General features: G+C 40.6%; 1 protein-coding gene across 2 annotated transcripts in view; it reads right to left on the reverse strand.

The window, feature by feature from the left end:
• The window catches only part of frya (furry homolog a (Drosophila)), a 96,764-nt gene that overhangs the window by 62,069 nt on the left and 10,955 nt on the right, over window positions 1–23,740 (reverse strand). For both annotated transcript variants that reach the window (XM_051678448.1, XM_051678447.1), the window contains exons 2-8: window positions 18,903–19,093; window positions 12,686–12,739; window positions 9,227–9,366; window positions 8,317–8,407; window positions 7,722–7,801; window positions 7,538–7,618; window positions 41–209 (exon numbers count right to left, since the gene is read on the reverse strand). In XM_051678448.1, coding sequence (XP_051534408.1) covers window positions 41–209; window positions 7,538–7,618; window positions 7,722–7,801; window positions 8,317–8,407; window positions 9,227–9,366; window positions 12,686–12,739; window positions 18,903–19,093 — 806 coding nt within the window. The remainder of the gene's footprint in view (window positions 1–40; window positions 210–7,537; window positions 7,619–7,721; window positions 7,802–8,316; window positions 8,408–9,226; window positions 9,367–12,685; window positions 12,740–18,902; window positions 19,094–23,740) is intronic.

The raw sequence follows: 23,740 nt of genomic DNA on the forward strand, positions 1-23,740 counted from the left end.
TTGTGAATGGAAGACAGTCTAAACATTCTTGGTTTATTACCTGCATGAACTGAAAGGAGGCTTCAAACTCCTCTACAGGATACATCTTCACTCTGAAGAACTTAACACCCATGATGAGGCTGATGGTGCTCTGGACCACGTACGGACTCTGCTCCTTCTGACGGAGCTCTTTCAGCTCACTCATGAACTTCTTTTTTACAGCAGGAAATCTACAATAAGAAACACACAATGTACTGTAGATGATTGACAGATAAATGCAAAATTCACTTACCATATTCAGTGTGACAGTTGAGCATGTTTTTGAGAGCACATCATATCAATCCGTGGTTGAATACTCTACAAAGCTCGTGATAAATCATCCTCCACTGTCGAAACACATGAATGGTACTTGCTTTTGTGTGACTGAGCATTGAAAATGTGGCTTTGCTCTGTGGTGTGACTGGTCATAGTTAGTTTTTGGTTTGTCAATCCTGACTATTTACAACGAAAGTCAACTGGCTCATCTTTGAATGTCTGGTGCTGGGTTTGTCTCATTAGTTTTATGAGGTTCTAAAATGTAATTTGCAAGCACCTCAGAAAATAAAACACTGTGGACATGGTTTGTTATTTAGCGTGATGCACATAAATCCGTGCTTTATGTACTTTATATACTGAACTTCCATAATTTTTTCCAATCTCTTTTGCTTCACTTATGCCTTGTTTTCAGCTAACATTCTGGAGTTTCATTTGTGAACGAAACTGTGTTTTGAAATGAATCTTTTGAGTAAACACATCATTCTCATTCACTTCCGTTATTTCGACAATCAATGACTCGCATAACGTTCACATTGTCAGCAATTTTGTCACTGGATGCGACAGGAGACTGTCTCGGTTACGTATGTAACCTCGGTTCCCTGAGACAAAGGGAATGAGACATTGCGTTTTGCTAACGCATACGGGGAGTGTCCTTCCACACAACCTAGTTTAAACCTCTCTACAATAGCAGCAATATTCTAATACTAGCTATGGTGTTTGAGCCCAGCCTTTTTAGGTGCGAAGCTGTCTGCTATAAAAGCAGGCACACAAACGCCATTCCTTAGAATTTTCTGACAGAGGGACAAGGAGCGCATCGCTCGCACCTCAAAAGAGTCTTGTAGTGCAGCCAGCGTTCGCAATGTCTCGTTCCACTCGTCTCAGGGAACCGAGGTTATGTACGTAACCGAGACATTCCCTTACGACTCAGTACATTTGACACTGCATTTTGCTAACACATATGGGGAACAGAATCCCATCACAGTGCACTATACAACATAACCTTCCAGAGAGGACACATGACGCCACAGTCCCGCGGGACGGCGACCGACATGAGTATGCCGCAAGTGAGTGACCCTCATGTTGGGCCAGGAGGGGAGCACTCAGAATGAATATATGAACTATAGTCATATAGTATGAATTAACCCCTTCACGAACCTAGTTGGGAAGGGAGTCTATTTATAATGAAAGTGCTTGTGACTTTATGGTAAATTACAACGGCCTGAATGCAGACGGTTGTGGAAAATGATGGGAGCCCATACTTAGAGGGAGGGGCATAAGTATGTGTTTGACAAACGAACAGCAAGCGCTCTAAACAGAGAGGACTTGTGAAGAGAGAGACGTTACGTCTAGGTTGTAAACTTTGTGAATGTGTTTTGAGAAGACCATCCTGCTGCAAAACATACAGTATGTCTTGTAAAGACACACCATTTGTCCATGCCCATGAGGAGGCCATGTCTCTAGTTGAGTGTGCTTTAACACCAATTGGGCAAATCTTAACCTGTGACTTGTAAGCCAGGGCAATCGCATCAACGATCCAGTGAGGAAGTCTTTGCTAGGAGACGGACATTCCTTTTGTGCGTCCTCCATAGCACACAAGGCGCTGATCAGACAGCCTGAACTGGCGGGTGCGCTCAACGTATGCGTGTAGTGTCCGCACAAAGCATAACAAATGCATGGATTGTTCTTTATCCGAATTAAATGGACGAGGGAAGAAGAAGGTTTGAAGGTGAACCACCTGCGCTCTGAAGGGCGTGGTTAAAACCTTAGGCACATAGCCTTTTCTGGGTTTGACAGTGGAAAGACCGGGGCCAAGCTCCAGACATGAATTGTCAATTAATAGTGTAAGTCACTGACCCATTTTACTAAGGCCAGGGCCAGCAGTAGTGCGGTCTTAATGGAGAGCATGTGCAAATCAACAGAGTCCAAAGGCTCGAAATGGGGCCCTGCGAGTGCTTTTAGGACCAAAGTTAGGTCACAAGTCAGGACTATAGCCGGCCGAGGTGGATTTAATTGTCGTGCTCCTGAAAGGAACTTTATGATTAAATAATGTTTGCCTATAGTGGCGCCAGCTTCAGGTGCGTGATACGCAGACATAGTCACCACATAAGCTTTGAGCATTGACGGAGTGAGTCCTGCATCTAATCGCTCTTGAAGAAATATGAGAATTTCATGTATGGGGCAGTTGATTGGGTCTTTTCCATGTGAAAGACACCAATCAGTGAACACATTCCATTTTAGCGCATAGAGGCATCTCATGGATGGCACTCTGGCCTGTAAAATGGTGTTCATGACTGAATGCATCGGTTCTGGTGCATTTAGCATGCTCCGTTCAGGGGCCACACATGCAGGTTCCACAGCTTGGGCTAGGGATGCCAGATTGTGCCTTGCGCCTGAGAGAGGAGATCCCTCCTCAGCGGTATTACCCACGGAGGCCCGTCCAGTATTTCTACCATCTCCAGAAACCAGGACTGACTGGACCATTTCGGCGCAATTAACAGAACTGTTTCCATGTCCACTCTGACTTTGCTGATAACAGAATGAAGGAGAGCAGCCAGATAGTGGCGAGTTTCCGTGATGCACATGAAAATGAAATGACTTCAGTGGTAATGTTTTTTCAGTTTGAACTGAAACAGACACCGAAGAATGGACTGTACGTGCTCGTTAATGAGGTGCGCACACATGAACTCCTAAAAAGGAGATTTACTGGCTGGGGAAAAGTGTGATTTTCGCCCAGTTGACATTAGACCAAATTTTCCATATGGCAAAGCAGCAAGTCTCTGTGTTTTTTCAGTAGTGCCTCTGATTGGCTAGTAATAACCCGTAATGCGGGCAATTAGTACATAAAGTATGCGTCCTTCAGATCTACTGACGCAAATCAGTCCTGAGGATGGATGTGCGAGAAGATCTGTTTCTGAGTTAACATTCTGAATGGGCGCGTCACGAGCACTCAATTCAAGCGTCTCAGAACTAGAATGGGCTGAAGCCTGTCGTCCTTCTCCAGAACAAGGAAATAACGGCTGTAAATTGGCTGTAAACGGCTGTGTATGTCACAGTCTGTGCACGCAACACCTGCATATCGTGTGGTTGGACCATAGATTGTGCTTGTATGTTGTAAACACCAGCTCTGACACGCCTGTGAGGACTTGCCACGCATTCGCGCAGCGGGACAGCAGGATTATGAATTATTAATTCATATAAAACAACCTCTATCGTGTTCTTTGTGAGAAGATTGTGTATTTCGGCTTGTAACACTGGCATGTCTTCGGACGGAACCATGGAAGACGGAACACTGTTGAAACGGGGCGGCCGACGTGCAGATTGGTTCGTATAACCATGTTCGATTGTTTTTTAGCACCCAGTCAGAATGCCAGTAAGAGCTTACCACGCATCTACGAAACGGGACAGAGGGCAATTTGGTATGTTCATAACATGATATAATGCGCCGCCCACCATTGGGAAGCAGCTGCGCATAATGTGAGGCTTTGAAGAGGGAAAGCTCTTTATTGAAAAAGTGTGAGCGTCTTGTGTATTTGCAATGAGCGCTGTAATCTTTTTGCAATCTTTGTATGTTCATACATGATATAAGTCGCCGCTCACCATTGGGAAGCGGTTGTGCATAATGTAAACTTTACTGCATGTGATTAAAGAGACACAGAAAACAACATATTGAACATCATTTTGAACAACAATGTTCCTTTCACGACAAACAGCAGTGGGAAAGAGGGGAACAGTATTGTGTGTCAGGAGCGCTTTTGCTGCATGGGGGAGTTTTTCCCATCGGCGTGGGGCTTGTGCTGAGGTGGCTGCCTTCATTTGGGCCACGGCTTGCGTGGCTTTACCCGTGCCTCGGTGGTGACATTTGGCAGCGCGGAGGCAGCTGGTGGGGGGTTTTTAGGGGTTTTTAGCCGGGTGCTGGCCCGTGACAGAGCAGGAGCGAGCCGGTTGTGATGAAGTACAGCTCCGTTTTGCATATAATGTCTCATAGCCTGTGATTGTTGCTGAGTCGTGACGTAATGCTCAGCAATTCTATTCACAGAGCCTCCGAAAAGGCCGGCTGGAGACACCGGAGCATCAAATAGAGCTTTTCCCACGTCACGCATTTCCGTGAGGGTCAGCCAGATGTGATGATCTCAAAACACCAGGTTGCTCATTGACTTACCAATGGTCTGTGCAGTGACCTTTGTGGCTCACAGCGCTAAGTCCGTAGCGGTGCGGAGGTCTTTGAACGTCTTTGGATCATAGCCTTGCTCGTCCATTTGTTTGAGGAGCTTAGCTTGAAAGACCTGGAGCACTGCCATCACGTGGAGTGCTGAAACAGTTTGGCCCACCACTGAGTATGCTCTTCCAGCCAGTGCGGACATTAGTCGACACGGCTTAGAAAGATCTCGCTGGGCAGAGGTGTACCGCTACCACCTCTTTCAGGGGGGTAGTTGGGCATAACCATTTTCTTCCCCGTGATCCACATTAGAGAGGAAGTAATCACCGCGCGGGTGAGCTGAATAGGGTGCGCGCCACAATTTTGACAGTTCGTTATGAACTTCAGGAAAGAATGGGGCAGATCTACGGGATGCAGTCACTTGACGGTGTCCGGACTGCAGGAACCATTCATCAAGGCGAGGTTGTGTAGGTTTCTCTGGAGGAGACCACTCGATATCGAGCTCTTCGACCGCCCTTGAAAGGACGCGAAGCATCTCCTTGTCAGTGGCGCATACACACTCCTCGCCCTCGCTGAGGGAAGGGGCGGTAGCGTCATCCACTGACCACCCACCTGATGCAGTGAGAGACATGACATCTTCATCATCCCAGCATCAGAACCACCGAACGAGAGGAGGCTGTGCGCTCCTGCAGAGGGCTGGAGCTTATCACACCCATAATGTATCGGCACAGACACGTTACATGGCGATTGAGGGTCTCATGCTGATCTGGTGGTGGGATGTGCCTCTCGCACAAGGAAAACTTACGGAACGACATCTTTAAAAAGACGCGAACAAGTACGTGACTCTTTTATATATATATATATATATATATATATATATATATATATATATATATATATATATATATATATATATACTGTACTTATATGTATATATACACACAATATAGCAATATACAATTGCTTATAAGGATACACAACTCCTGCCGAAGAAGCGTCAAGTGGCAAGGCGAAGTGATGTTCGCTGGAACACTGCAGGGGAGCAGAGAGTCTTCTCGTTGCCGTGAAGATCCTGCCCGCTGACTCGTGTAGTTGACGGCGAAGCAGTAGAGGGCTTCTAGACGAGAGATGAATCCCTGTCTTGAAGGAAGAAAATTCTGAGGAATGGTGTTTGCACACTTGCTTTTATAGCGGACATCTTCGCATCTAAAAAGGCGGGGCTCAAACACCATAGCCGATATTAGAATATTGGCGTTAATGTAGAGAGGTTTCAACTAGGTCGTGTGGAAGGACACTCCCCATATGTGTTAGCAAAACACAATATCAAGTGTACTGAGTTGTAAGGGAACACTGATTTTCAATGAGAGCTGGCGACTTCCGGCGACACGAGCAACAGCAACAGTTGGCGACAGGATGTGGCCCTGTCAAGAGATACGACAAAGTTGAGAAAAGTTTAACTCTGTGCAAATGCAGAGCGTTATTGTGCAGCAACTGCCAATGAGAAAAGACAGTGGAGATCACATCATCTGTCTCCTGTGAGATAATGGAGCCGAGTGTAGAAAAGACTTTATTGCTGTGTAAATGAATTTAATTGATACATTGAAATCGATCGATCTTTGTGTTGATATAATGCATTGAGTATTGCTGCAGTTTATAATGCTTTCACATCCAAAATGCTCATTTTTAGCAGCAAAATAAACTGATTTCTTATATTGGATAATGTACCAGAAATTGGCAACATTGTGAGTGAGTTTAATTCATACAATAATAGATTGTTCATCTTGTTCATGATAGGATGCATTGAGCACAGCTGTAACTTATATAAAAACATGCTCCCCTGCAGAATGTTCATTATGAGAGGCAAAACAAATAAGTCAAATAAGTTGTCAAATAAGAATTATCTATTTGTTTATCTGTGATCAGATTTTTGTGCATAATTGGATGGCATTTGTGCAGCCATCCAATAACGTTAGAGCGAAAGCAGTAGGAATGCCCACTATGGAGACCTGCAAAATCTTGTGAAAGAAGACACTCATTTGTCGCCACCTACTGGCATAAAGATGAAATCTAATCATAGAATCTGATGAAATTGTGTATGAACAAATACTGTATACTTGGTGAAAGGATTCAAAAGACTTGACTCCCCAGGATAAATCACAACCCCTACCACAAAACACAGTAATCTCATACCCCTACAGGTTGAAACCCCTCGATCTAGTCAATTAAATATTTGAGAAAAAAGCACAATTAGAAAAACATTTATATTTCTATTACTTCTTAAGATTTTGATCATTTCCATGTCTTTTCCAGGAAATATACGGAATATTTCCAGATATTCCATGACAGTGGGTACCTTGTCTAAACTGCCTGCTAAACAAAGTAGATGTAAAAAATTAAAATCACTGGACATCACTTTAACATCAATACAAGTTACATGAAAGGTATGAATTATATTTCCTGGAATATTAAAATGTAAGAACGATAATTATGTAAACTGTTTTTATACAGCTTTTATTCAGGATGTTTCAGAGCTACTTGTAATAACCTGATGGGAGTTTAATAAATTACTGTTTCCTTTTTCAAACACAGTGTTGTTTGGTAAGAGTACATGCTGTGGGTGGAATTGTAGAGCACCGGTGCAAATACACTCTCATAAATCAGATCCCAAGCTGCCAAGTAAGACTATCAGAAGCCTGATAATGTGTCTTGAACATGCAAGCTCCAGCAGACAACTGTTTCCCAGCATGTCTAACAGAGATGGGAAATAAAGCAGATGTACAGAACAAATTTGTTCAGTGGCAACTGGAGGGGGGGCACAGCTGCTTTAGAGAGTGCGTCACACAGATTAGAAGAATGATGATAATGTACAGAAGATGCTAAGCATCCAGACCTCTCAAACACTATGTGCCCTACTGAAGATCTGGAAACTCAAATAAACAAAGACTAACTTCCGATCATATTATGGAGGAACATTACTTGATCTCTAAGAACTGGTAAACTTCTGCAGCAAGAGAGTGTCTTTTCAGCAAATGCATGTCTTAGACTGTTGCTCGGTGCTTGGTCATTGTTGGATTGATGGCTACTTACTTTGCTTGTGCTAAGACTCCTATTACTTCTGCATAGAGATCAGCTACTATGTGCATGTTGGCAGTGTTGGGACCATGGTACCTGGACATAATGAAAACAGATGTGTAAATGTGAATGTATGCATATATATTTATACATAATTTAGCCAAAACAATTGGGTGCTGGTGAGAGCAAATTCACTCACCCATCTTTGTATTTAAAGTGCTTAAAAGCTAAATTAATGACTTCATGGACCAAACCATCCACAACTGGGTGGAGGGGCATCTGAGCAAAAAAAGAAAAACACAAATATTATCATTATTTTACTGCTGCTTTTATTGATACAGTTGGAAAAGGTAGGCAAATTAATAAAAGTTTATCTGTTTTGCTCTCAATTACAAACTGACATTTAGATGGAACTGACATTTGTAAGCAGAACACAATCTGAGGCTGAAATATGCATTTTTGAGGCAAAACCAAAACAATAAATAGATTTTGCTTATTAAATAATTATTTATATGATCTAAAGCTGATGTTTGAGGAGGACCAAGACACAATTGTGACTTAATAGTTACTTTATAATCTATATTTATGGGTGTCTGTCAGGGCAGTAGCCCCCTTAGTAATGTCCCAATATTAGAATAGTGGTCAGTCAATATTTGTTTTCCAATGACTGACTCTTTAATTCTAAAATTTGCTTCTCCCTAGTCTTAAATATTTGGTTACATTCTTGCTGTCTGTTTGACTTGCATCTAAACTTTGCTCTCAGTAGATCAGCTGGTTTGTCAGTGTGAAGTTACCTGTTTTAGAACCTCTATGAGTACTAATGAGAAGATAAAGTCGATTGCGAGGTCTCTCCTCTCGAGCAGAAAATCTTTCTGTTGCTCATCACTGGAAGAGAGAGAGAGAGAGAGGAGAGAGAGAATGCAAACAGATTATGTAAGCCATTTTGGCCCCCACCCTCTCATACATTCACAGACTAAAATATAATTTATTAGTGATGAAATGGAGTTTTGCACTCCAGCTACAGGAAGCAGTAGTCTTCCTGTCGCTCAACATCAAATTGACTCTGATGTCATTGAGTTATTTTGGCACCATTGTGTCAAATTATCCAAATGGGAGTTACGAGTGCAAATGACAACACTGCTCTGCTGCTTTATGAAAACTTTTTTAAACAGTGATCAGTGCGCATCAGGCACATTTGCATTCATTAACAGTTTTTATACTGAAAAACGACTGTATATTTTTACATTTTCTGAAGAAAATTTGAGGGGTGCTTGCCATGAAAAAGTATGCATGCACGATGCTAGGGTGGTGTGCATGGTTGCCAAGGCATTGCTCTGCGTTGCTAAGGTCTTATAAGTGTTTTTTTTTGTGTGCATTGCTAGTAATCTGGGTGGTTGCTACAACATTTTTATGTGGTTTCAAGGGTGTTCTGTGTGGTTGATAGGTGGTTGCTTACTGGCTCACATTTAAAAAGAGCACAACACAAGTCTGTATGATATTCTGGACCTTGGATTTGGCTTCATCGCCTGTCATGCAATCATCATTGCCTCGTTGCTTTACAAGCCGCATGATATAAGGTAGCTAAGTATTTCGAATAGTAATAGAGATGTTTCCTTAGAAGGCAATTATCACACTAATTATATACAGGATATTGTATCAAGCTTAAATGATCAGAATTATCTGAGAAATACAAACAGGACTCACTTTTTGGACTTTGTATGGGAACGCGGCCTGTACTCATGGGATTCATCGTCAACACCGTTTTGTCTTTTGTACCAGTCAAACAGTGTGCGCAAGATAGATGGCAGGCAATACTCGGCCAGAGAACTCATTGTGCTGATCAGCTGAAAGAGAAAGAACATGTATTAATCTCTGAATAAACTAACTACTGTAAAAATACACCCAGTGCATGGTATGTAGGTTATTTCTTTCATGACCCAGATGGGAGTAAGGTTTCTGGGGGTGAGTATAATAGGAGCCAGGTACATGATAGCTGTGTGGTGTATGTAAACCTCACTCTCCTGGCCTAAAGAGGCGAACTAGCAACTGATGCTAGGTCTGTCACATTTAGCCTCCTCGTTAGCGAGGAGACCACCTCCCATGCCGCCCACTTCCCATGCCGGCTAATTGCCGGTTTGAATCCTGTTTGGAGTGGTCGAGCAGGACCAGTTACATAAAGAAAGTAATTAGGGTATGGAATGACATGAGGGTGATTAAATAATGCCAGAATTTTCATTATGTGGGAACTATTACTTTAACCCTCCTACTTCGTTCCAGTCATTTTTTACCTGGGAGAGGTAGATAATAATTTTAAATACCACAGTTTTAGTATGGAAATCAAACTTTGTGACTTTGTCAAGACTATCAAAATACACAGTATTTACACAGTCAATATATATACATATATTTTTTTTCTGATTTTTTTAATAAACTTTTTTAAGAGATATAACCTTATTAAAATAACTGTTACATCTTTTGCGTTCGTGGGTTAATTTTGACCCAGGCATTAACTGTGGCTTACACATAATATTACGTAGATTGTTTTGTACATACAGTATATGAATACGATTTTTTCTTATAAACACTTCACTTATATTTAACGTCATTCTCATACTCTCACACACACCTTTTCTGTCTCCCACTGGGTGTAACAAACACAGATGTAACAAACATAAATAAACTACATCAATGGTACTACCATCTAAAAGGGGTGTGGCGAGAGCAGTTCATGCACTCATTGGTCTAAATAGGGCTTGAAAGAGGAAATTGTCCACATTTTACTCTGCAGCCATCTGATGATTAACCAGCTTGCAGCGTACTCACACAATAACATTTGGAAGTTCATGAGAGCAAATAGAATAGATTTAAAGATAGTAAAGACATATTAATGTTGCATTCTTGAGTTGTACAGTTGTTTTGATGATGTATAGTTGAAAAAGAATACGTTCGTTTCAAACAATTTAGCCACCAAGATGTATTGAGCCGTTATGAGTAATAGGAAATTATTTCAAATTACTAGTAATTCTCACATTAGATGTTAATATACATTTTATATTAAGTTATATTTAAATAAAATTTCACATAAATATTGATAAAAAAATATGTCTTCACTTGTATCACACTGGTTTTGATGTAGTTAATGTATATTTTGAAAGGTCTAAGAATTTCTAAATGTTATTATTTTAAAAAATGACACATTAATTAATAACTTTATATTTGTCAGTTAACATACTTAAATCTTTTTACATGTATGAACAATTAAGAAGTTATTAATGATTTAAAATATAGTTTTAGATGAAAACCATCGACTTAAGAATGATTTATAAGCTAAAATTCCACCGGGTCAGAATTGACCTGTGAATGCAAAAGGTGTGTGCAGATTCAGATTCAATAGGAGGGTTCAATAATATTTGTGTGAGTGTGTTTAATGAGTATCCTCCAAATATCCAAGACACAGAGAAAGCGATAAAGAGAGGAGGGAGTTTGGGTAATAAGTGCATGAACGAAAGGTGGTCCCTGGTGAGAAATCAACACACAGGTAAGGGAGGGGTAGGGCGGTGTTCAGGGGCTGAGGGTGAACACAGCGGGCCCTTCATTCCCTGAACATCCCTGGGAGTAGAATCCTTTCTCAGCCCTGCGAGCTCTGAATAAGCCTGCTATTCACCTGCCTCCAGCACACATACATGCATTCAGAAACAAATTTACAAACTCAGGGCAGGGAACACCACCCAAGCAAGCAATAAAAAGGCCCTTTATTCTGAGCTTTCAAGGTATTTACTCAGTGTTTAAAGCTATCTGAAATTAAATTCTGGTTCCCTATCTGTCACTCACTCGACGTTGTGTCGATGTAGTGACACTAGGGGTCACTCTTGGGAGACCCAAACACCTCTGCTTTTTAAAAAAAAGGCCAATGAGAATTGGCGAATGGAGCTGGTATGCAACCACTCATTCAGATTTTCTCTTCGGAGCCAAGCAGTTCTATTCACTGAAGCTGAATTCATCCGCAAAGTTCATTCACCTCATCTGCTGGATTCTACGGCGCATTTCAGCAGCTTCTCCCCCTCTGCACCCGTGGAGTGCAGAGAACGCCCATGGGCGCTTCGGCAGAACAACTAAAAGAGTATATTCTAAAAAGACTATATTTTCTTTCTAAAAAAGTGGCACACACGGAACGTCTTTTTAAAGATGCCTTTCCGTTTGTGTGTTATTCCTGGTTGCGGTCGTTATCTCTCCGCTTCTGATGGCTACAATCGCTGTCTTACGTGTCTGGGCGCTGCCCACGCGGAGACATCGTTCGTGGAAGGGTCTTGTCCTCATTGTGAGAACATGACCATGGCAACGTTGCGGTCGCGGCTTGCATTCGTAAGAAAGCAAGCCACCCCAGCGGCTCCCCGTCTCAGTCCTTCTACCTACGGGTATGAGGCCGTGCCGGTTAGCACTGGGGGCGATTTGGGGACCTCAATGGGACCACCTCCGCAGGGTATCCCCCCACGAACCTCCCATTCCCCAGCACGCTCGCTTGCTCCCAAGAGTGACCCCTAGTGTCACTACATCGACACAACGTCTCGTTCCCTCCATCAGGGAACGGAGGTTATGAAAGTAACCAGGACGTTTTAAGACAGTTTGTTCATGCAGTATACTGTATATGAAAACAGCAAAGGTGGTAGATCTCTGGTGACTATCAATATTGAAATTTGCATTTAAATTTATTAATTTAGCTTTATGCAAAGCAATTTACAAAAACTATTTGGGAAATATAATATATGTTTTTAATGTATTATGTAACTAATCAATATAGGGGGAAGTGATGTCCCATACAGTGTGCAAAATGTTTGAAGATTTGATGCACCATATAACATCTCATCTCCTTTGTGGAATTCAAATTTTGAACTCTCTCATCTAATCTATCAATGATGCAAATGGCTCTGTGAAAGCCAGACATGCCAAAAACCACATCAAGCTTTTACTAAGGTCGATTTGCATGCTTTGAAGGCCATAAAGATCTATGGAATCTATTTAAATAATTCAAAAAGTCAGATTAATTTTTGGCACAACCGGATAGCTAAAAAGGCTGCCTCCTGTCTCTCCGCTGGGACATCTGTCCACCGGCTAGATGTGAGTGAGTGAGTGTGTCCAGGAGAGCAGGAAACAAACAGTACTTACTTGGTCAAATTGTGGATCTTCACCTCTCTGAAGAGACTTTATCAGAGGTTTTTCCTGTAAAAACAATGGAAGGTTGTCAAATAATAGCTAGTGAAAAAATGGGTGCTATCTGTTTTTACTTTACAACACTTTGGCCAATCAGTACTCTAATCCTTAAAGACCCCATGAAATCATCTATCTGCTACTGTACTTCAAACCTTCAAAATTTACTTTTAGGAGATAGTCACATTTAAAATGGGGAATATCCAAAGTTTTGCCTCTGACTAGCAATAGAAAGTAATAAATGGGTCATGACTGTGAAGTAAACTAAAGGCTATTACCAAGCACTTCGATATGTCCCACCCCAACTTGTTTCAATAGAAAATATACCAACACAGGAGGGAAAACTGTGCTCGTCAAGGCATTTCATGAGTTTTAAAACATAAATAATATGCAATTATATGAATACATACTATTCAGTGTAGGGGTGGGTGACATACCAGTAGACATGATAAACCGGTAGAAATTTGCCAACCAGTATACATTTTGGATTATCGTCTCTAACGCAAAATTGCCACACGAGAAATGTATAAAGCACATAACACGTACACATTACACACTCTGTCGGATAAATGGAGGAAGGCGGAAGAACTGCTCGTTCCTCAAATTCATTTGAATGAGAAGATGAGAGGGGATTATGAAGGAAAATGTGCATCCTCCGTGGTGTGGAATTGGTTTGGCTTTAGAAAACACGATACCGAGCACAAAACAGCGATTTGCAAGGTTTGTACATTATGTATGTCAATATATGTAAATATCAATGTGTGCGTATATATCAGTGGTAAGGGCTTCACGTGAGACTGATAGAAATAATGAAAAGCAGTTTTTTACTGACAGCTGCACATGTTATTAGATGAAAAGCTTTTCTAGAACGCGAGATAAAATGACACTGAATCCGCTTCTGCGGCATGATATTTCGTTTGAGCCACCGTCAAAGCAAATTCAGTGACATTCATTCCGTGCTCCAAACGTGCCTCCTATCCAAACCCACAAGTGCACACGAGTATTGAAGTCATCCAATTCCAATCCAATTTGTGCTCCTGAGACAGAAAAAGTGCAGATCACACCCGTTACTCATTCTGGTTTCTCTCGAGGTCAAGTGGGTTTTTAAAATACACACCAAAACCCTTTCTAAAGTTCTGTTCGAATGATGTTTGATATCAGGAAATAAACCAGCCATATTTTCCTTCAGATATTTTATATGTTCTTTATAGAGATTACTAAAAACACAAAGAGCCTAATTAAGTGATTTATTTATGGATATTTTTTATTTATATGTTATTTTAATTTTTGCATTGCTTTGAGAAGCTGTTAAGTTTATTGAGGAAAGTTATAACAATAATAACAACAACAACAATAATAATAAAAAGAAAAAGAAGAAGAAAATTGGTGCACATCATCAGACTGAAATATGTTTTTATTTTTCTTTGACTATGTTTGTCAAGTTCAAAATAAAGAGAAAATTATATAAGATGAAGTTTTCATTTATAAAGTATTTAATTCACTGACTGGATTACTCAAATTACACATTGCGACATGGCTTAATATATAATAAAATTGTATTGATTTTTCAGAAAAATGTAATTATATTGTAATATATATATCGTTATCATGATATAAAATTACTCATATCGTGATATAGGATTTTGATCATATCGCCCACCCCTAATTCAGTGTTTGTAAAGCTAAGCCCACATTTGGAGCATAAATATCTCTCTATAGAAAACAGCACATAGCTGAAACAGTCATAGTTACAATAATGTTCCACAAAATACAAGTAATGAGACACTGATGCAGTAAGTGCAACAGATCAATTATTCACATCAGATGTGAAAGACTCAGCCAAGTCTATCAGAAATAGTTGGGGTTTATGGGGTTTCTCCTGATTAAATATTGTTTCAACATCATGCATTGTAAAAGCTATATACACAAACAGGGCTACCTGAGGAGTCTTACTGTAAAAAAAACTGACCTCAGCAACTATCACAGAATAGACCTGCTGATTACAGATCACAGGTTTGGTAAAAACTGAACTGGTCTACTTTCTGGGCTCCTATAGTGACAAGATTTTCAATCAGGCCCCAGACTACTGTCCTAAAAAGACGGTCCCTGCTAACTGAATCAGTGCAAAAGAAGACAAAAGGAATTTTCAGTGCCATCTAAACACTGAATGTGTTTACATGCAAAAAACAAAACAAAACAAAACAATTACAGCAACACTGCATTTGAAATCATCGAGTTATTCTCTGCTTTTGCTGTCAAAACGTGAATATAAAATGCCGGTAAAGGTTTTTTCATGCAGAGCAAAATCAGGGTAATGGTCAAAAATCTACACATGTCGATCAGTTTATGCTTAAATCATTTATGACCACAGCTGATGAAGGAATGTTAATTTAGCCTTTTACATGTCCACTCCTGTTGCTGGCTTATTAAGTATGATACTGTAGGTTTAAGAACATGCATGTTAATAGGCACATTGAGAGGTAGTGTCTTTGAGATTTCACATAGATTTCCGTTAGAATATTATTTTTTTTAAATTCAGACTTTTCAGACTAATCAACTGTACAGCTAATAAATTATTCAGATATTCAAATAATAGTAACATTTTGTTATTTGGAGAAAGACAAAGACGTCTGGGTTATTAAATGAGGTTAAGTACAGTAAATGATGACAGAGTTTTTCTTTTTGGGTGAACTATCCCTTTAAAACTTCTAGACTGCCTTCTCTGACTTTTGGCAAGGGCTACAGGGCTTGTCAGACATAATATTTTCAGACCGGTATTAAATTAAATTTGAGCTCATTCAGTCAAATGAATCAGCCCTTTTGTCCTTGGTAAATAAATATTTCAGTTGCCTGAGTCATTTGAGAGAAACAGATGATGGGGGCAGGCAAGGACAATGCTTTATTCCTCTTGGAAGTCAGGGGCTTTTATATGAGGCTAATGAAGCCACTAAACCCCTTTTTTTCTTGTAAAAAAGTTTTTTTAACTTATGAATTAAATAGATCATGACTGGTTTGTTTAATAGAGTGGTTCTCAACTGGTGGGACTCAACCCAAAAAAGAGTATACAGGTCTTTTCTGATAGGGTCACAGAGAGCAGGAAAAAAAAGAGGCTAACCAAATTAGGAAGATGACAACATGGACAGGTTGCGTGACATGCTCACATCTTAAAAACAAGGAACAAAACCATGCAACGTTAAAGCAATTACAACCCAAACTACAGTATATCAAATACAGGTGTACTTGCGATGTAGATAAACATAGTTTGTGCAGACCACAATGTGGTTCGTACAGTCAATTATTGACTTAAGAAATAAATAAAACTAACAATAAGTTTTAAAAACTTGATTTGAAAGATGTTTGTGTGATCATAGGCACCATTTACGGGTGAGACGAGTGGAACGTGTCCCTACCACTTTTTGCCAATTTTGTCCTAACCACTTTTTGAAACAGCTTTTGTCACGTAAGTGTCTAATGTAGAAGAAACAGTTCTTGAGCAAGAGTCCGTTTCGTTTGTGTGTTATAATAAGTGGTGATCCAGAGATGAAGTTTATTATTACTAACATTATCATGAGTGCTACTTGCATCTGTTATAAATGACATTGAGCTCATGCTCTTGTTCAGTTAAATCGAAGAGCAAAATGACGTGCAGATGCAATATTTGTTTATTAAAATAAAAAGTTATATTAGGGTGGATTAGCTCTGAACTCCTTGTACTAGAGTCAAAAGCTTCACCATGAGACAAATTAGTCATTCTGACTAAAGCTTTGCTGATCCATGTATATATTTTGATGAACAAAATCCCAGTACTGACAGTGTTAGATAAAGTGTATGGATAAAGTTATCATATTAATGATGTGAAATATATATTGCAGTGCTTGAATTGGTCATCAAGAATGACTATCAAAACAGGAAAAGATTATTTGACATAATCTACACTTGACCTAATTAATATTAATGAGTTTCGCAAATACCTCCCTCCTACCCCACCCCTTACCGAAAACATGTCCCCGCCATAATAAACTATTTTTTTTACATTGTTAGGTCACTACTTGAAGTCAAAAATAAAATCTGTGTCCTACCGCAAAACCAGTTGAGAACCACTAGTTTAAGATGTGCATGACTGACCCATGAAACACGTTCGAAGAGATTGAAAAGGCACATAATAACACGCAACAAAAAAAGATACTACACTATGAATTGCTCTATTTTCTGTTCAAACATCACTCCTCAATCTAGCAAATATGACCTGTTTTTCTTTTTGCTTTTTTGAGGCTGGACTGAGGGACGTCTTTGTCAGAACAAACCACAGAAAATCAAGGTTAGTGCTTGCTCCAAGCCCTACTATTCTTTATTGAAATATTTACCATTTTACAAACAATAACCAATACAACTGTGGATGCACAATTGCGAGCAGGTCTTAGTAACATGATCTTGATACTTCTAGTCAAAAACTAGACGACAAACGCTTGTTAAATGCTCATGCAGGTACTGTAAAAGTGTCTGTTGACTGGGAAATACTACCAAGGAGAGTAAGTGTTCATAGTCCTTTGAGATAAACAATCCATTTCAAAAGGATAGTGCAATGAGAAACAGGTTCAACACTTGCTGAAAGAGTTGAATGAGAAAAAAGTTCAACTCTAACTGAAATTAACCATTAAACCTGAGGAAAATGTTAGAATTGCACACAAACATCTAATCTGTATTTTCTGTGCCTGGCAGTTTCTATTGTCAAGAACTGAGACATACAGTAGAGACAAATTCAGGTAAAAAAAAAATAAAACTGCCGAGCTTCATAGACAACTGAGCAGCAGGGACAGGACAAGGGTACCAAGCTTAGTCCATATTTGGTTGACATACAGTATTTGTAAAGCAAGTTTCAGGACTGTAAGCAAGTGACTGAGGTGCTGTAACTCTCACAGGAGCAACAAGTTAAAACTGGCCAGTGTTATGAATTTGCCTCAGACCAAATGATCAACAGTATCCACAACCCTCAGAGATATTTATGCACCTTTAAATTGTCAGAAAACCAAAACAGGTCTGTAACTAATCCCTCATTGCCCAACAGAAATGTTACTAGTACTACAACTAGGTCGTCTTAGCATTTAATTGGTGGGGCAGCACTGGGATATTGAAGTAACATGTAAGGTCTGTTCCAAAACCTAGTGTCAGCACTTTAAGAAATCATAGGAACACTCATGACGTGAAGCCTGTTCCAAAAGGTAGGTGTCTAAAACCAAAAATGAAAATTCTCTCATCATTTACTCACACTCATGACATCTAAGATGTATTATTTTCTTTCTTCTGCAGAACACAAAAGAAGACTTTTAGAAGAATACAGTATCTCTGCTCTGTAGCTCCATTCAGTGTAACTGAATAATGGCCAGACATTTGAAGATCCAAAAAGCAGATCAAGTCAGCATAAACACAATCCATAAAACTCTAGTGGTTAAATCAATGTCTTCTGAAGTGATCCAGTTGGCTTTGGGTGAGAACAGGCCAAAATGTAACTTTCACTGTGCATCTTGACAGCAGTCTCCTTGGCGATCATGATATCAAGATCAATTATGCTTCCTAGCGCCATCTAGCACTCTGAGCATGCGCTAGGATGTGTAATCGAGCTTTAAAATCATGATCGCCAAGGAGACTGCTGTCAGGATGTACAGTGAAAGTTACATTTTGGTCTGTTCTCACCCAAAACCAACTGGATTGCTTCAGAAGACATGGATTAAACCACTGGAGTCTTATGCACCTTTATGCAAACTTTTTCTCAATTTTGGAGCTTCAAAGGCCTGGCCAGAAATAGTAAGAGTCGTATGGTAGTATGCAATTCCAAAGATGGCCAACGTCTGGTTCTGCTATTAGAGCTGGCACTGCCCATGTAATGAAACTTCATCCGAATTGTCCATCAACCAAAGGTTACGCCCTATTCCAACCATTGTTTAGAACTCACACAGAGCTAAATAAAATGTCATGTAATGTAATGTAATGAATGTATTGTCAAAATGTATAAATGTGTTAATCAAATTAATTTAATTAATTTTTGACAACTTTAATGATAACATCTTTAACATTGTGACTGATTAGCAATTTATTTAGTTAAATCCACCCTTATTTAACATCTCAAGAACATCACTGTCAATAGTTCTATGTCTTATTACGTAAAAGTGTCACTCACCAGAGGCTCGGCCATGACAATGTGGATTTTGCACTCTGAGATGGTGGTAAAGTTTGCGAAGAGGCTCTTGAGCACATACTCGCCCGGTCGGCTCTCTGGGTCCACACTGATGGGCATCATGGCTGGTGGCCCCTTCTCGCCCTGTGAGCAGCACACTGGGGGGACGGGAGGCTTGCTGTACCCTGGTGAGGCTTTGAACAAGAGAATAAAACATGAATGAGTCAATCAATCTGAAAAGCAAATGGAGGGGGGTTTGAAGACATACACAAAGAAACTAACAAAGAATATAATGATGTATTACAGTATTGTTTTAAAATCAGTCCTGTCAGTGTTAACACTTTAACGCATGTGAGTAATTAAAAATGTAAAACACGTACATTTTTCTTAACCATGATTAAGGCATGTACCAATTTGACATTAGATTCTGACATTTTATTCAGCTCCGTGTGAGTTCAAAACACTGGTTAGAGGGCGGAACCCTTGCGATGTGTCCATTGGGGAAATTACACTCATATACACAACATACAACAGTGCTGGAGAAAGTACCTCTTATAAGACAAATGCTGATGGGACTTGTGACAAAAGTTATGTTCTTCACATCTTTTGTAAGCCAGCATTTTATCACATAAGCATGTCAAGTCTTACAAGCCTTCTGTGCAGCTTGTTCTCCCGTGGAGGGTCTGTTGACACTCCGCCAGAAAGTGACATATTTCAACTTTGTACCTGTTGCCACCAAGCTTTTGAATCATCAGCTAGTGATTACCAGACAATTCAGATGAATTATATTTCCATTGGCAGTGCCAGCACTAAAATCAGAACAAGATGCACTTTTCATATGGAGGTCAACGTGGCGCTTGCTGCCCTGAAGCAAATCATGTGCATTCCATATTCAAAGTGAAAAGACAGCCTGATGATGATAAATATTGTGGAGGATGAGGGTTTAAGAGATTTAATGCACATTGCAATGAATAGTAGTTCTATCAATCAGTCAACATCCCACTTAGACTTTGGTAAATGTTTAATGTTACTTGAATTGGTGCTATTTTTGTGAATTTCTGTCTTTGTTCTGTGGAGTTTGGAAAATGGTATTAAAACATTATTGTTACATATTGTTTTGTTCTATTGTGCTGTTCTTTCCAAAGAAGGAAATAAATGCATTTTGACAGGAAATAAGTATATATAGAGTAAAATGTCAGCACTTTTAAAATCTGAGATTAATCACAATTAAAAATGTAATCTACTGAGAGCACTATTTAAAATATTCTGTTGCTTTATAAGAATCCACTGCAAATCTTCAAATTAGCTTATGTACTATTAAGAAAGCACAAGTGTGTACAAACTGTTCTCAGTGCAGCTTGAAAGGCTTACAGTAATTTCCTAAGCTAAAGCTCTTGTTAGGCTAAAGTATAGTGGACTGATTTGCACAATTTGGTGTATGTCCACACACACTGTAAGAACATCATGCAATTTTTTTAGCTGCTGTTCTTTATTTGCAAGCTACACTTGTCTTAATGTTTTATTTTTTTAAAGGGGTAGATTTTTAGAATTTCTCAGCTCTGTAGGTCCATACAATGTAAGTGAATGGGTGCCAACATTTTGAAGCTCCAAAATCCACACAAGGGCAACATAAAAGTATTCCAGACTACTCTGGTGGTTAAATCCATATCTTCAGAAGCTATATGGTAGGTGTGGGTGAGAAACAGATCAATATTTAAGTATTTTTTTACTATAAATTCTCCTTCCTGCTCAGTCAATCTTCACCTTACTTTCACTTTCCCTTCTCCTTCTTCTGTTTTTGGTGATTCAAATTCTTCATGCATATCAACCCCTACTGGGCAGAGAGGAGAATTAATGATAAAAAATTAAAAAAATTACATCTTAAATTATCTGTTTCTCACCCACACCATCATATCGTGTCTGAAGATATGGATTTAACCACTGGAGTCGTATGGATTACTTTTATACTCCCTTTAAAATGTCAAAATTCCCTTTCAAAATGTTGCCAACCATTCACTTGCATTGTGATGATCTACAGAGTTTAACTATTCTTCTAAATATCTTACTTTCTGTTCTGCAGAAGAAAGAAAGTCATACACATCTGGGATGCCAGGAGAGTGTGTAAATCATGAGAGAATTTTCATTTTTGGGTAAACTATTCCTTTTACATGAACTAACGATGAACAATATTTTGAAAGCATTTATTAGTCTTGGTTAATGATAAATTCAATATATAGTAATACATTTTTAAAATGAAAAGTTGTGTCTGCTAACGTTATTTAATACATTATTAACTAACATGAACTAACAATGAACAACTGTATTTTTATAAACCAACATTAACCAATATTACTAAATACTGTAATAAAATATTCTTAATTGTTAGTTCATGATTCATAATGCATTAACTAATGTTAACAAACACTATCTTATTGTAAAGTGTTACCAAAGAATCACCAAAAGTGAATGGTGACTGAGACTAACATACTGCCTATCATCTTTTGTGTTCCATGGCAGAAAGTCATAGGGGTTTGGAACAACATGAGGGTGAGTAAATAATTTTCATTGTGGGATGACCTATTCCTTTAAGGCAAAATAAAAATTACCTCACCAAAGAAGAGCGAGTGAGAGTAAGAATGAGAAAGAGATGTACTGTACAGTATGTGGTATTGAATTATGTTTATTTGTCCTTTACAGTCACCCAGTTACTGGAACTTGAATAAATATGACAGGTTGCTTTATTTCAGAATAAAGGCTCAGAGGTTCCAGTCGAGAGCTCAAGCTCTGCAAATTTATGAGCAAATTATTTGTCAACTGCTGCACTCTGTAACAGACTATGCCCATTTCCTTATGCAGACAGTTCTATCCACTTTGGAATTTCCAAAAATATTCCCAATGTATGGCTTGAAAGTGATTGCACATACTGTAAAGTAAGGCACTTGGACCATGACTAAAACCTGTTTATATCCAGCTCACCTCAACACAAACTAATACACATATTACAAATAGTAGGCACACATTTTAACATTTATTAAAGGGGAAGTTCATCCAAAAAAGAAAATGCTGTAATTATTTACTCTCCCTCATTTTGTTCCACATCTCTATGACACAAAAGGAGTTAGGAAGAAATGGCAGGGATTGGCAGGCTCAGTCAGGGGCATCGATTCCAGTGGGGATGGGGGAGGAAACCCCACCAATAATCAAAACAAGCAAGTACAGACCCCCCAATATTTATACCATGAGCAATGGAAACATGTAAATGCTTCACGCTGTCCACGACTCCTCCTTCCAAGCCGTCCATGGTCAACGAGCCAGCGCCCACGCCTGCCACGGTCAACGAGCCAGAGCCAGTGGCTGTAGCATCGACCGTCCCAGAGCCAGTGCCTTTAGCCTCGACCATCCCAGAGCCAGTGCCTGTAGCCTCGACCGTCCCAGTGCTAATTGCTGTTGCCTTGACCGTCCCTGAGGCAGCACTCTCCAAGTTAATAGACCTGGACTTGCTCCCCGCTCTAGCTCCCACCCTAACTACCCTTCATCCTCCGCTGGTTCCAACCAGCATAATGGACACCTTTGTTCCATCCAGTGCCCTGTATCTTCCTCCTCCGCTGGCTCCACTCAAGACATTTGCTCCTCTTTCTCCTCCTCCTCCTGGTCTGCCGGCTCCTCCCAACTCATTGACTAGACCTTCGCTCCCTGCGAAACCATGGTCAAGGGGAACGTCAAACCCTCCGACTCCACCTAGACCCTCTGAGCCCTGGACTCCGCCTTGCCCCTTTGTTCCCCCTGTCCCACCTTGGCTCTATGTCCCTTTGGCTCCACCGTGGTCCTTCAGCCAATCGGCTTCTCCAGGGTCCCTCGTCCCTCCAGCTCCGCCTTGGTCAGTCTGTCACCTGGCTCTGCCTCGGCTCTCTGATCCTCCAGCTACGCTTCGTCACCCAGAGCCTCCAGCTTCACCGGGGACCTCCTTTCCTACGGCTCCACCTCAGTCCTCAGTCCCACCTGCTCTGCCTCTGTCCTCAGATCCCCCAGCTCTGCCTTGGTCCTCCGAGCCTTTGGCGCTACCTCGGTCCTCCGAACCTTTGGCTCCACCCTGGCCCTTCGAGCCATCGGCTACTCTCCGGGCACCAAGTTCCCTGGCTCCGACCCTCGGGTCTCTCACGGCTCCACCTTCCATGGCTCTGCCCCTCGAGCCTCTCACAGCTCTGCCTTCCATGACTCCGCCTCCCATGGCTCCGTCTTCCATGGCTCCACCCCTCTAGCCTTCCATGGCTCCGCCTCCCACGGCTCCGCCCTTAGAGCCTTCCGTGACTCCACCTGCCTTCTTCGAACCTCTCTTAGCTCCGCCCTCAGACTCTTCCACGGCTCCACCCTCAGACACTTCCACGGCTCCGCCCACTTCCCCAGAGTCTCCTCCTCCAGCGGTTCCACCTCCTGACCCAGTCCTTGCCCTGTGGCCGCCTCCCAGGCCTCCTGGTCGTCCTCCTTGGATCCTTCTTCACCTTCTGCATCACCCTACCCTCCTCATCCATGTTTGGGTGACAGGAGTTGCCCTTTAAAGGAGGGGGGTAATGTCACAGTCTGTCTCCCTCATGTTCTTCAAGGACTCTTATTTTGAAGTTTTCCTCCGGACTACATTTCCCAGAATTCACTGCCCTCATCACTTCCATCTGTTCCTTATCATCCCCATCTGTCTTCCATTCCCTCATTTAGCTCCTTTTGTAAAAATACCCTCCTGTTTTGTACATTCCTTTGTCAGTCCTTGAAGTGTTACGTTGTGTTGATGAAGTGTTACGCTGTGTTACTAGTTTGTGATGTTTAGCTTTATAGTTTGTTCCACTCCA

The sequence above is a fragment of the Myxocyprinus asiaticus genome, chromosome 39, assembly GCF_019703515.2.
Source record: "Myxocyprinus asiaticus isolate MX2 ecotype Aquarium Trade chromosome 39, UBuf_Myxa_2, whole genome shotgun sequence".
Lineage (NCBI taxonomy): Eukaryota > Metazoa > Chordata > Actinopteri > Cypriniformes > Catostomidae > Myxocyprinus > Myxocyprinus asiaticus.